Below are 10,903 nucleotides of genomic sequence, written 5' to 3' on the forward strand. Positions count from 1 at the left end.
TGTCTTCTCTTTCGATTCCCTTGAGGTAGTGTGAAGTGCATCCACACTCACTTCGGGCAGCTTCGAAAAATCGAGAAAGGGAACAAGTGTTAGTGTCAGTTTGTTTTTCTCGATACTCCAAAACTTTACGAGCGCGCGTACACGTGATCTGACGTAGTGTGTGAAAGTGGAAAGAGGACTACTCTTAGAGTAGTTCCCACCGAGTCTGGTAATACTGCGTAGCGAGCCATCATCGGATCCCCACCAGTGCACCTGGTGTGCGATCTGGTAACACTGGTTTACACTGGTCTAATCTTTTGTACCGCGTCACCCAATAAGGAACGTATACAATCATGTACAGAGTTGTCCGTGTTAAAATCATTAAATATTAAATGTAATTAGGATCAAGCATATACTATTAAATTTGAGAAAACTTTGTACGAAAAAGTAAACGTTCTTTTCTACTCCCGCGCCATCTTGAATTTCTGGGTAATTGACTCGTAATAGAACAGTGGCAGTATACAAATATGAAAACGGAAAGTAGAGTAAGGCAAAATGCTGGTGAGAAAACTGTTGTAAAATATATTTTTCTGACAGTAAACTTTGATTTTTTGAAGTGATATTGTGCTTGTTATTTTCTATTGAAACAAATTTTAAAATTTAATCGATTGTTAAGTGAACATTAAAAATGGAAATAATAAATCTAACGAACGTTGTCATCTTCGTTATTAATCAAATTTAAAATTTACATACTCATAAATAAATAATATTTATTTCCTATTTCAAATTCTAACCTATTTCAATTGAAAACATTATCTAAAGCAAACGAAACGTCTTACATTTTTTTAATTTCAATACTATCAAATGTTTACTAATACTTTAACAAACATTTAAACATATTTTCAGATTCCTTGAAACAAACATCAACTAAGCAAGCTATTCTAACAGTTGCAGTGATCTTTATTACTTCATTGTCAGCAATGTTTTATGTGTATACTAGTTTTCCAGAACTTGCAGAGTAAGAAAAAATGAACACATTCCATTAATAGAAATACATAAATTTGCTATTTATTCTTTCAGAAATGAAAGACAACACTTGAAGTTACCATTACATATTGAAGATGCTAAAAACCTGGGTAAACTGTTAAGTCGATATAAAGACCTCTATTATTTCCAAGTACTAGCTGGATTATTTATTACATATATTTTGTATCCTTAAATATTTCGTTTAATATCTTTAACCCTTTTGCTGTGGATAGTGTACATATAGATACGTTATCAAATACTAGCGTTATACCCAAGATTTATATTTTTAAGTCTATAAAGATTTAAGGAGACAAAGTAATTTAAAGAAATTGGGCATGTTCGTCGCATAAGGAGCATATTTTTGATTAAAATATACCACAGTGAAAGAGTTAATATGAAATGCTATAGATTTAGTTTTTGTTAAAATTGGAATAATTCAAAATTTATTAGAATGCATTTAGTAGTTGAATATTAAGTTATATAAATAATCTAAAATTCCTTAACATGAATTCAGCTTACAAACTTTTGCTATTCCAGGTTCCATTTTCCTTTCAATCCTGTCTGGCTTTCTTTTTCCATTTCCTTTAGCTTTATTTCTAGTATGTACCAGCAGTGCAGTAGGAGCATCACTTTGTTACTTTCTGTCGTCGCTTCTGGGGCGTAAACTACTTTTTAGATACTTCCCAGAAAAAGCACAAGAATGGATGCAAACAGTAAAAAAACACAAACACCACCTTTTTAATTATATGTTGTTTCTTCGGATAACTCCACTACTACCAAATTGGTTCATCAATCTAGCTAGTCCCGTAATCGGAGTACCTCTTGCACCTTTTGCTATAGGCACATTTTTTGGAGTTGCTCCTCCATCTTTTGTTGCAATACAAGCAGGTCAGACGCTGCAAAATTTAACTTCTTCTAGTGACGCATGGTCCTGGAACAGTATTCTAATTTTGTGCGTGTTTGCAGTGCTATCATTAGTACCTGTTTTATTTAAGCAAAAACTACAACAAAAGTTAGATTAAATTTTAGGGAAAAATTGAATAAAATTTTATTTATTCAAAAAATGCACTTATTTGTGTTAAGTGTTTAGGAAGCTAAAGATATAACAAAAATATTTAAGATTAATTTAGTTGCAATTCAATCGTTAATGTTGAATCGATTTCAATATAATAAAAATTGTTATTAATCAAACAGTAAAAAAAATTCCTTGAGTCAAAATGAAGGATTTTTTAAAAGCACACTTACTTAAAAATTAATAAAAAAGAACGTTAAAAATTTTAATTCTGTAGATTTTTTTAATCTTTTCAGATTTATTTTAATCAATTCTTCATATAAACTTTCTTATATTTCTATTGTAATAATTTATTGAGTTTATCAACAAAACTTTAGATTTATAAAATCTTGACAAACTGAATTTTAATTGCTGTTATATATATTTTAACGCGCAATTAGCTTCTATTTTCAAAAAAAATAATAATTTAAATAACATTGCAAAGTAATTTAGCAAAACGAAGTCATGTAATTTATGGAAACATTAGTTGTATTTATAGCTGAAAGGCTGATTGGTCGCCAGTACCACCAATTGTACCACACTGAAACAAAAATGTAATTTAAATAATGAATTGTCTTATGAATATTAAATAGCACGCAATTAATTATAGCAAAAAATAATTTAAATTAAATATAAATAAAATGTTTGTTAAAAATATACAACATCAAGAATAAAGATAGATTGACATCATAAATTAGAAATTAATTTACTTATTTAGCCCTTTAACGTACGATTTGTTTTTTAGTCTTTTGATAACAAAAAATGATCAATTTTCATTATTATGAAATTATAATTTAAGGATAATACAATAAGTTTCATTTTCAATGACATAGAAAGTATGATTATTATAATAAAAAGGTAAGATTAAGATGAAATGTAAGGATAAGTTTTTACTTTTATAAATTAATAAAAAATGAGTCATACAAAATATATTCATGCATGTTACCAGTATGTACATTCAGGGGCTAATTAACTATAAATTAAGGTACATACAAGTTTTTCCAGTGGATAGTAATACTGTGAAGGGTTTACAGGATTCAGTACATTCTGGACTTGATATCATTTTGATCAATCTGGCACCAGTCGTACATCTTATCACTACATTACTGCACTCGGGATTTGGCTGTCATTTAATAAAGTACAATTTATTAATTATAAAAATAGTTTAAAGCTTAAGATTTATATAATTTTAATAGTTATAAACTAAAATAACTATAATGAATCATAAGTTACATGATAAATATTTCAAATTCCATTAGTAACAAAGAAACTCTATTTGTTAAAGAATATTGTTGATAATCTGAGTAACTAGTACAATAATATTGATTCCATGTATCTAACAAAAAGAATTCTCTGAATGTATCACTGATTTTATAATTAGGGTTTTGTGCAGTGTTAGAGCTACAAATACTGGTATTATTAATACATATGTCGTTTTTGAGAGTAGAAAGTTATTAGTTTACAAGACTAATGTTAAAGTTTTTGTGTGCTTTGTTTTTTGAAGAACCTGTGTTCTTCCAATACAAAACTTGCTGAAATTTCTTCCCAAGTGATTTTTCAGTTTTTTTTTTAAATTTTTATTACATATTTTTAAGTATGTAGTGCCTAGATTCAAAATAACTTAATAGCTACTATACATTCTCATCAAATTATTTACTCTTTAGAAGGTGAAAAATGCCAAAACATTAAATGTTTCTTATATTATTAACCAACTACACCTATAACTGCATATGTATCATTAGCTCCAGTATTTCAAAACTCATGATTTTGTATATCTTTATTAAAAAGTTAGCATTGTGCCTGAGGATTTTCTTTGTAAATACCAAATAATATTTCTTAACTTATGAAAATATCTAAGAAGTAATCTCTTACCAGAGAATAAGGTGGAGAGTTTTGTTCATCAAAAAAAATAAATTTTTCCATACTTTGTTCCCACCAAATTGGAGTACTTTCAGGCTTTGGAAATAATTTTCTCAAAATTCTACCTGCTGTCATGCGATTAATTCTCCACATAATGTGATTATCTAAATTCTTCGAAGGATTTAAATCCATTTTACTTTCCATTATACTGTGAATATTTCTGAAACAATGTGTTTGGGATTCAAAAAAATAATATATTTGTTTTATTTTAAATAATTTTCTCGTTTCAATTTTTGTGTACTACCTGTAGGTCAAGTTATTAGAGAATACTTTCCTAGCATCTTTTTCAAATACTTTTAAATTTTGCCAAAATAATTGTCGTACATTTTCCATACGAATTTCTGATAAATTTTCTGTTTTTGTATATGGAATTCCAGGATTAAAGGATCTAGATATATGATGACCAGTTAAATCAGGTACAAAGTGTACAACACTACAGGGCCAACAATCAATATCATTTACATAGAAATATGGATTTTCCAATATACACCATTCATCATAAAATTCTATAAAAATATGAATATAAAAATAAACATGAAAATTAGAATTTTTCTCTTATAAATTATAAAGACTCATATAGTGTGCTTTCTTTGATACTAAGAATCTACAAATTCTGAATGAGATATAATAATTTTTGCTCTTATTGTCAAAGGATACTTTAGAACTTAGTTATACTTCATTAAATAAAAATAGAAAATTATTAATATTAAACTAAAGAGAAATAAAAAAATATTCGAAAAAACACACAGTTCATAATGTAGTGTATAAAATTATATTTTAATATTAATCTCTTGGAATTCAATACTATTTTGTAGTGAATGTTTTAATTAAATGTAGAATAATCTTTGAAAAATATCTCTTAAAATATTTACATAACTTAATAATTAATATTCCTCAACGTTAACACGTTCGCGGATAGTGCAAATTTTAATGAGTTACAAAAAATAAACAGGTGATTTATTCTTTAACCATTGCATTAAAGTGCATAATACTTTGAAAAAATAAAAACTATATAGAATTGAATGCATAATAATATGGCTTATAAATATGAATGTTAATGGCATTCGTGTCATTATATAGCATTCACGTCCGCGAACGTGTTAATAATTTTTATTAACATTTTATACTATATTTATAGACAGTTTTGTGTTTTGAAAGAAAGTTAAAACAAACTATGTTCTAATTAAATTACAAAATATTATATTAAATTATTTATCAAACAATCTATGCATTCTATGTAAATTCATGGTTATTAAAATTTATTATTAATATCATTATTTTAAAATAATTTATAATTTGATCGTACCAGATAAAGAAGGGTAATATTGAATTATTGGCATGGCTATTTTTCTAAGCAATTTCAAAGATGGATAAATAGAATTTTGCAAATTTCTCATTATCATAACTGCTAAGAATCTCGAATCAAAAGATACAAAACATATGATAGTCACGAACGAAATTAAAATCATGATTTTTAAACAAGATACACATTTTTTTTCTTTTTTTTTAAGAATACGAAAGGAGCTTTGTAAAGTTGCATCAATTTCAGACTCTGAAATATCATTTTCACGTGCATACTGGCGAATCTCTTCTAGTTTGATTTTATACAATTCTAAATTAACCATTTTTCAAAAACAAAATAAGATTGATAAGAATTCAGTTTTCAATTGTAACTTTATTTACAGCCATATAGAATATGTGTACGTGTATATGCAAAAACAGATTATATGTTTCAAAATATTTATATAAATTTCTGACTATTGTAGTAATAATAAATGACAAATCCACAAACTGCTGACAGTTCGACAATTAGGGTTCCTAAGCAGCTCAATTGTATATTTACTGCGTTAAGTTGGTCGAACTTCAACCGTGAAGTCACTGATCTCTATATTACATACATGATAGGTATCTATGTGGACATAGGCATCAGTGACACTCATACAAGCTTATTATGACGGAGAAGGGGTAGTCAATGTTAGTGACTTCCTACAATTTTCCCCCAAGTTAAACGAGATTATTGTAGCCTATTGTACATGCAGATTTATTAAAAAGAATTGCATTTGTGTATTTGACACAGCTGGGAGTGTGTTTACCTACAGCTGAATTATAGAGTACTCATAAAACAAACATGGCGTTGTGTTATACGAGGTAGTGAAATGTTGTTTAATTCCTTATTTGATTTAATTCCATTTAAAATAATATAGATTATAAGAATGAATTTCTTTTAGGCTGCTGTGTCGACGCAACATCAATTTTAACAATTTCCGGAGTTTATACACTTGCAGGTGACATGTTACATAATACATAACCTCTTCATTTGATTCGAATGTCACTTAAATTTGAACAAATTTCAGAGTTTATAAATTATATTTATGTACGAATTACGCGTGTAGTTCACTTTTCAAATATTGACAATTCAAAATTTAATATTAAAATAATCTAATTTTAAAGGATCTCGGTAAACGTTATTTTAGCTTTCACAGTTTCATGTGACATTAAAATGTAGAAGTAACAGTTATTGAAATAAATTACGTAGCTCACTTAATGTTGCTGTTTCTAAACCACTGTGTATGGGAAGCACGGTTTGTGAAACTCATGATGAGAAGAATGCACGCCTCAAGCGACCTATGTCACCACATTTGTCTATATATCAAGTTCAGTTAACATCGTTTTTGTCAATAACGCATCGTACAACAGGACTGATATTATCAAGTTATGCGATGTTACTTGGTTTAGGTAAGATTATGTTATCTCTGTTCAAAATGAAAACATAGAAAGCCATTCATTGTTAAATGAACAACTTCCAATTATAGGAACTTTGTTTATTCCTGGAGGTATTCCTTGCCTTATTGAAATGACTCAAAATTTAGGTTTGTCTACTCCGCTCCTTTTCCTAGGAAAAACTATGTTAGCTTTTCCTGCTACGTATCATACTTTTAATGGATTTCGACACTTGGTAAAATATCGTTTATACATTCTTAATAATTTATTATCTTTTAGATAACTTTTATTTTTTAAAACGCAAAGGAATAAATCTTTATTTTTAAATTCGCAGGCTTGGGATATGGGTATGTTCCTTACAATCAAAGAAGTGTATAGCACTGGTTATGCAGTACTTGCATTATCAGCAGTTTCTGCTATTCTCTTGGCTGCATTGTAAGTCTAAATAATTACATTACTATGTTGTGATATAATTTTCATTCAAAATTAATTGTATTACCAAGTTGGTAAGTTGCATCTTATATTTTGTGAATCATATTAAACTTAGAATAAAATAATTTGTTAGACAGAATCATCGATTAATTTATAATTGATAAGTGTAGCATAATTAAAAAGTGTATATGATAATTTATTTCAAAAATTTATTTATGTTTGGGTAGTTATAATTTGAATAATCAATAAATACATCACTCAAAACCTTCAAGAGATGACTGAATAAATTTTGTATAAATTAACATAAAGCGAGCGATAAATGCTTCTAAATGAAAAATTGGTTTTGACCCTCTATGCATCTTATGTTCATATTCGGCTGCAACCGTTGCGATTTCAATTTTTAATTGCAAGTCACAATTTTTTATGCATTCTTGTAAAAGACCCTTAAATATTAAATCGCATGGTATGGCATGCGTCAACAACTCATAAAGTCTGTTGCGTATTTTGAGAAGCTCTTTCGGACTTTGTTCGCTAACCATCATATTAGCCGTGTTTCGAATATACACTTGCCAGTCCGGTTCCGTAATTTTTTGATTTTCAGTAAATGGATACCTGAAAATGAAATTAATATATAAAAAATTGTTTCATTTGCGCGAATTCTTGTAGTTACAGCTACACTTACTGTTCGACTTTGCAAGCTTCAAGCATTAATATCGCTCGCCTAAGATTCCTACCACTTGTTTCGGCTAATCTAACAGCTAATTCATCGGGTAAAGTTAAACCTTCGCGTTTACAAATTGAGTGCAAGATACTTTTTATGTCTGATATTGACGGAGCTGGTACTCTAATTCCTAAACATCGTGACTTTATTGCTGGCAAAACCCGCGACGTTGAATTTGCACAAAGTATTAGCCTACAGGTAGCAACATATTTTTCCATTGTTCTTCTAAGGGCATGTTGAGCATCTTTTGTAAGTTCATCCACATTGGTTAGCAGTACCACTAGTGTAAAGTATTACTGTTATTGAATGAAAATTTAAAAAATTCAGACAACCAATTGTAATTTCATATTTACCTTTGAATTCTCTTTGCCCACTCGAGTCTATTTGATGAGTTTGTGCTGTTGTTTTTATCAAATCCATCACAACAACTCTATCATATATTCCCACATCACTAAGATTTACTTCTATATGATAGTTGCTGCTTATTGTTGTTATTTCTAACTTTTTTTTGGCTGGTGTCTAAACAGTATAAATAAATAAATTTTATACTTAAAGATAATTATATTTGCTAAACCGGTAACAAATATAAAATACCTCAAAATTCATAGTTTCCATTCTTAGTCTTTCAGCTCCACTTCCATATAACTCTCGTATAATACACATTATACGAGTTTTTTTCCCTGCACCAGGTGGCCCATAAACTAATAAATGTGGAAAATCTCCCTTTTTCACCTGCAATATAACGTTCAATTAATTTAATAAAAATAAACGTTCCTAACCTTTCTTTTAATTCATATATGTTTTAACAGATGTAATTACCATATTTTTTAAATATTCTGCCTGTTCTGTGTGATAATCCAATTTTCCGAGCATTGTCGGGCGATATTTATCTACCCAAAGACTCATCTTAAAATATTTTGTAAAATATTTCAAAAATTCTTACTAAAATCTCACGTATTTGCCGATTCACAAATATAATTACTAAATTAGTTATTTGCATATGCAATAGTCGTAAGTTAAACGTTAATAACACTTCATTTCTACTGTCATAAAAAAGGTAAATATATCTAACGATTTTTGAAATATACGAAACTGTGGACAACTCTGTAAGGATGTTTCCCACAGTTTGATTACCCTGCCCTTCATGTTTTTATTATTCTCTTTACGAGTATCTTTAGCTTATAAATTAAAAGACTAAAGTTAGATGAGTACGAGAACCCGAAAATTTTGAGATTCCCGAAAGAATCGGATTATCGGATTTCTCGAAAATTTCAAGAACTCGACTATTGTTTCTCGAACTATAGCAGTGTCCACATAATTGACCGAGGCCGGCTACGAGCTTGGTCACTTATGGGGGCATGGTTAGTTCTCAAAATTCAACGGAAAGAAGGAAACCATACAGGGTGTTCGGCCAACCCTGGGAAAAATTTTAATGGAAGATTCTAGAGGCCAAAATAAGACGAAAATCAAGAATATCAATTTGTTGATGGAGGCTCCGTTAAGAAGTTATTAACGTTTAAAGTTCCACTTGTACTGAATTTTTTTCTTGAAAGGCACCTAACTCCGATCGATTGTTCTTAAAAATTCGTTTTTGATTTTTAATAATTTTGTTTGACGCCCTACAGGAAAGTTGTCTAATATACGCATGAAATTTTCGAGCAACATTTCTGGCCAGAAATTATATTTTCGGTAAAGAATTTTTTTCTCGAAAGTGCGTAGGATTTCGGGGGTATGTCTATTGACCAAAAATAGTTGTAATTGACTCCCGCAAATGAAAATAATTTTTCCGTGAATGATTTGAAATTTTTGAATTTAATTGTTAATAACTTTTTAACGAAGCCTTCATCAACAAATTGGTATTCTTGATTTTCGTCTTATTTTGGCCTCTAGAATCTCCCATTAAAATTTTTCCCAGGGGTGGCCGAACACCCTGTATATACAATGTATCGATAACGACCGGCATCAAGTTACGCTCGACACGCTCGATGTTCGAAGCCGCTTGGCTTCTAAGAATTAATGGGGATAACCCTGGTCATTTATGTGGACACTACTGCACTCGTTAGTGCTGTATAGCAGCCTATAGAATATGCAAATATACAGTCACACATTTGTTTATATGACACTCTTAAAAAAAATTCGTGATAGATAGTATTCTTTCAATTTCTAAATCGAATATAAATGATTAGTGGGTTCTCAACATTTTCAGAAATCCCGACTTTTTTGAGAGTCTCGAAAACACGAAAAATTTCGTGTTCTCGCACACCTCTAACTGGAATACAGATATAACTTTATCTTAGCTTTTATTTGTATATTTCATTATACAATAATTGCTTGCTTTTTCATCAAAAGCTAACACACTTTGGTAGATACAATAAATCATTGTACGAAATAGATCAGTATTATCCATAACGAAATGATTACATCCTAAAAAGTACGTAAGTTTTGTATAAAAATGAAATTACACGTAAAATAATCTAAATTAATAATGATAATGGCAATGCGTGAAAATGGTTCTAATGATGCACTATCATTATTCTATCGTATAAATCGAAACAGATTTATCTTATTTAATGAACGTAATTAGATTTTTTACACGGAAATTCAATTTTTTTAAACGAATTGCACCGAACACGATTTCATAATGAAATTTAAGGAAACAACTTTTTAAATATTTGGAAATACAAACAATATAAACAAGATCAGCGTCAGAATTACTAGTAATTTGCAAATTGTAACGTAAACGCTTCTTTTAATTCAAATTATATGAATTAAATATAAATGGAACTAACATTTTTTAATCTAAAATAGTATGTATTATATATATTATTTTACAAATTAATTCTCGTTCAAACGAATCTAGTACTCTTGCTTTTAAACTAGCAAAACTTTTATAGAGATAGTTTGTATAGAAAGCTATGTTCAGATAATTGTGTATTTTTTTTTTTCTATTAATTTCATACTACAGTTTGTTCCTTTTTTATTGAAGCATCCATCGCAAGAGGCGCCCTGATGCAGTGCATGATTTGCATACACATAATGCTGACCTTGAATGT

General features: G+C 29.1%; 4 protein-coding genes across 5 annotated transcripts; 2 read left to right on the forward strand and 2 right to left on the reverse strand.

The window, feature by feature from the left end:
- Positions 1–246: 246 nt before the first annotated feature.
- Positions 247–2,436, forward strand: Stas (Transmembrane protein stas). Its single transcript, XM_076768119.1, has 4 exons — positions 247–540; positions 886–997; positions 1,060–1,188; positions 1,520–2,436. The coding sequence occupies exons 1-4, from the start codon at positions 507–509 to the stop codon at positions 2,025–2,027; spliced, it is 783 nt and encodes a 260-aa protein (XP_076624234.1). The 5' UTR covers positions 247–506; the 3' UTR covers positions 2,028–2,436.
- LOC143343327 (uncharacterized) lies at positions 2,359–5,826 on the reverse strand. 2 transcript variants are annotated; one of them, XM_076768117.1, is made up of 5 exons: positions 5,283–5,821; positions 4,221–4,482; positions 3,929–4,136; positions 3,050–3,179; positions 2,359–2,597 (listed from the first exon to the last, which is right to left on the reverse strand). In XM_076768117.1, the coding sequence occupies exons 1-5, from the start codon at positions 5,599–5,601 to the stop codon at positions 2,506–2,508; spliced, it is 1,011 nt and encodes a 336-aa protein (XP_076624232.1). In that variant the 5' UTR covers positions 5,602–5,821; the 3' UTR covers positions 2,359–2,505. The 2 variants fall into 2 exon arrangements, with proteins under 2 accessions (XP_076624232.1, XP_076624233.1); XM_076768118.1 differs by having other exon boundaries at positions 2,574–2,597; positions 2,981–3,179; positions 5,283–5,826.
- A 112-nt stretch (positions 5,827–5,938) lies between these two features.
- Positions 5,939–7,268, forward strand: LOC143343329 (succinate dehydrogenase cytochrome b560 subunit, mitochondrial). Its single transcript, XM_076768120.1, has 5 exons — positions 5,939–6,124; positions 6,205–6,261; positions 6,513–6,712; positions 6,790–6,932; positions 7,032–7,268. Exons 1-5 carry the CDS (start codon positions 6,105–6,107, stop codon positions 7,134–7,136), a joined length of 525 nt encoding a protein of 174 aa, XP_076624235.1. The 5' UTR covers positions 5,939–6,104; the 3' UTR covers positions 7,137–7,268.
- A 111-nt stretch (positions 7,269–7,379) lies between these two features.
- Positions 7,380–9,731, reverse strand: Rfc38 (replication factor C subunit RfC38). Its single transcript, XM_076768116.1, has 5 exons — positions 8,670–9,731; positions 8,445–8,582; positions 8,204–8,369; positions 7,812–8,130; positions 7,380–7,741 (listed from the first exon to the last, which is right to left on the reverse strand). Exons 1-5 carry the CDS (start codon positions 8,754–8,756, stop codon positions 7,384–7,386), a joined length of 1,068 nt encoding a protein of 355 aa, XP_076624231.1. The 5' UTR covers positions 8,757–9,731; the 3' UTR covers positions 7,380–7,383.
- Between the last annotated feature and the right edge of the window lie 1,172 nt (positions 9,732–10,903).

The sequence above is a fragment of the Colletes latitarsis genome, chromosome 7, assembly GCF_051014445.1.
Source record: "Colletes latitarsis isolate SP2378_abdomen chromosome 7, iyColLati1, whole genome shotgun sequence".
In the NCBI taxonomy this organism is placed as follows: Eukaryota; Metazoa; Arthropoda; class Insecta; order Hymenoptera; family Colletidae; genus Colletes; species Colletes latitarsis.

Bases quoted from the DNA above. Each gene is read 5' to 3' on its own strand.
- Stas (XM_076768119.1), top strand. From the start codon at position 507: ATGAAAACGGAAAGTAGAGTAAGGCAAAATGCTG. The intron at 541-885 runs GTGAGAAAACTG...ACATATTTTCAG, and splicing joins TAGAGTAAGGCAAAATGCTG to ATTCCTTGAAACAAACATCA. The intron at 1,189-1,519 runs GTATCCTTAAAT...ACATGAATTCAG, and splicing joins TTATTTATTACATATATTTT to CTTACAAACTTTTGCTATTC.
- LOC143343327 (XM_076768117.1), bottom strand. From the start codon at position 5,601: ATGGTTAATTTAGAATTGTATAAAATCAAACTAGAAGAGATTCGCCAG. The intron at 4,483-5,282 runs GTACGATCAAAT...ATATTTTTATAG, and splicing joins ATATTACCCTTCTTTATCTG to AATTTTATGATGAATGGTGT. The intron at 2,598-3,049 runs GTATGTACCTTA...TTTTTGTTTCAG, and splicing joins ACTATCCACTGGAAAAACTT to TGTGGTACAATTGGTGGTAC.
- LOC143343329 (XM_076768120.1), top strand. From the start codon at position 6,105: ATGGCGTTGTGTTATACGAG. The intron at 6,125-6,204 runs GTAGTGAAATGT...AATTTCTTTTAG, and splicing joins ATGGCGTTGTGTTATACGAG to GCTGCTGTGTCGACGCAACA. The intron at 6,713-6,789 runs GTAAGATTATGT...TTCCAATTATAG, and splicing joins TGCGATGTTACTTGGTTTAG to GAACTTTGTTTATTCCTGGA.
- Rfc38 (XM_076768116.1), bottom strand. From the start codon at position 8,756: ATGAGTCTTTGGGTAGATAAATATCGCCCGACAATGCTCGGAAAATTG. The intron at 8,583-8,669 runs GTAATTACATCT...GTTATATTGCAG, and splicing joins CAGAATATTTAAAAAATATG to GTGAAAAAGGGAGATTTTCC. The intron at 8,370-8,444 runs GTATTTTATATT...TATACTGTTTAG, and splicing joins TGGAAACTATGAATTTTGAG to ACACCAGCCAAAAAAAAGTT.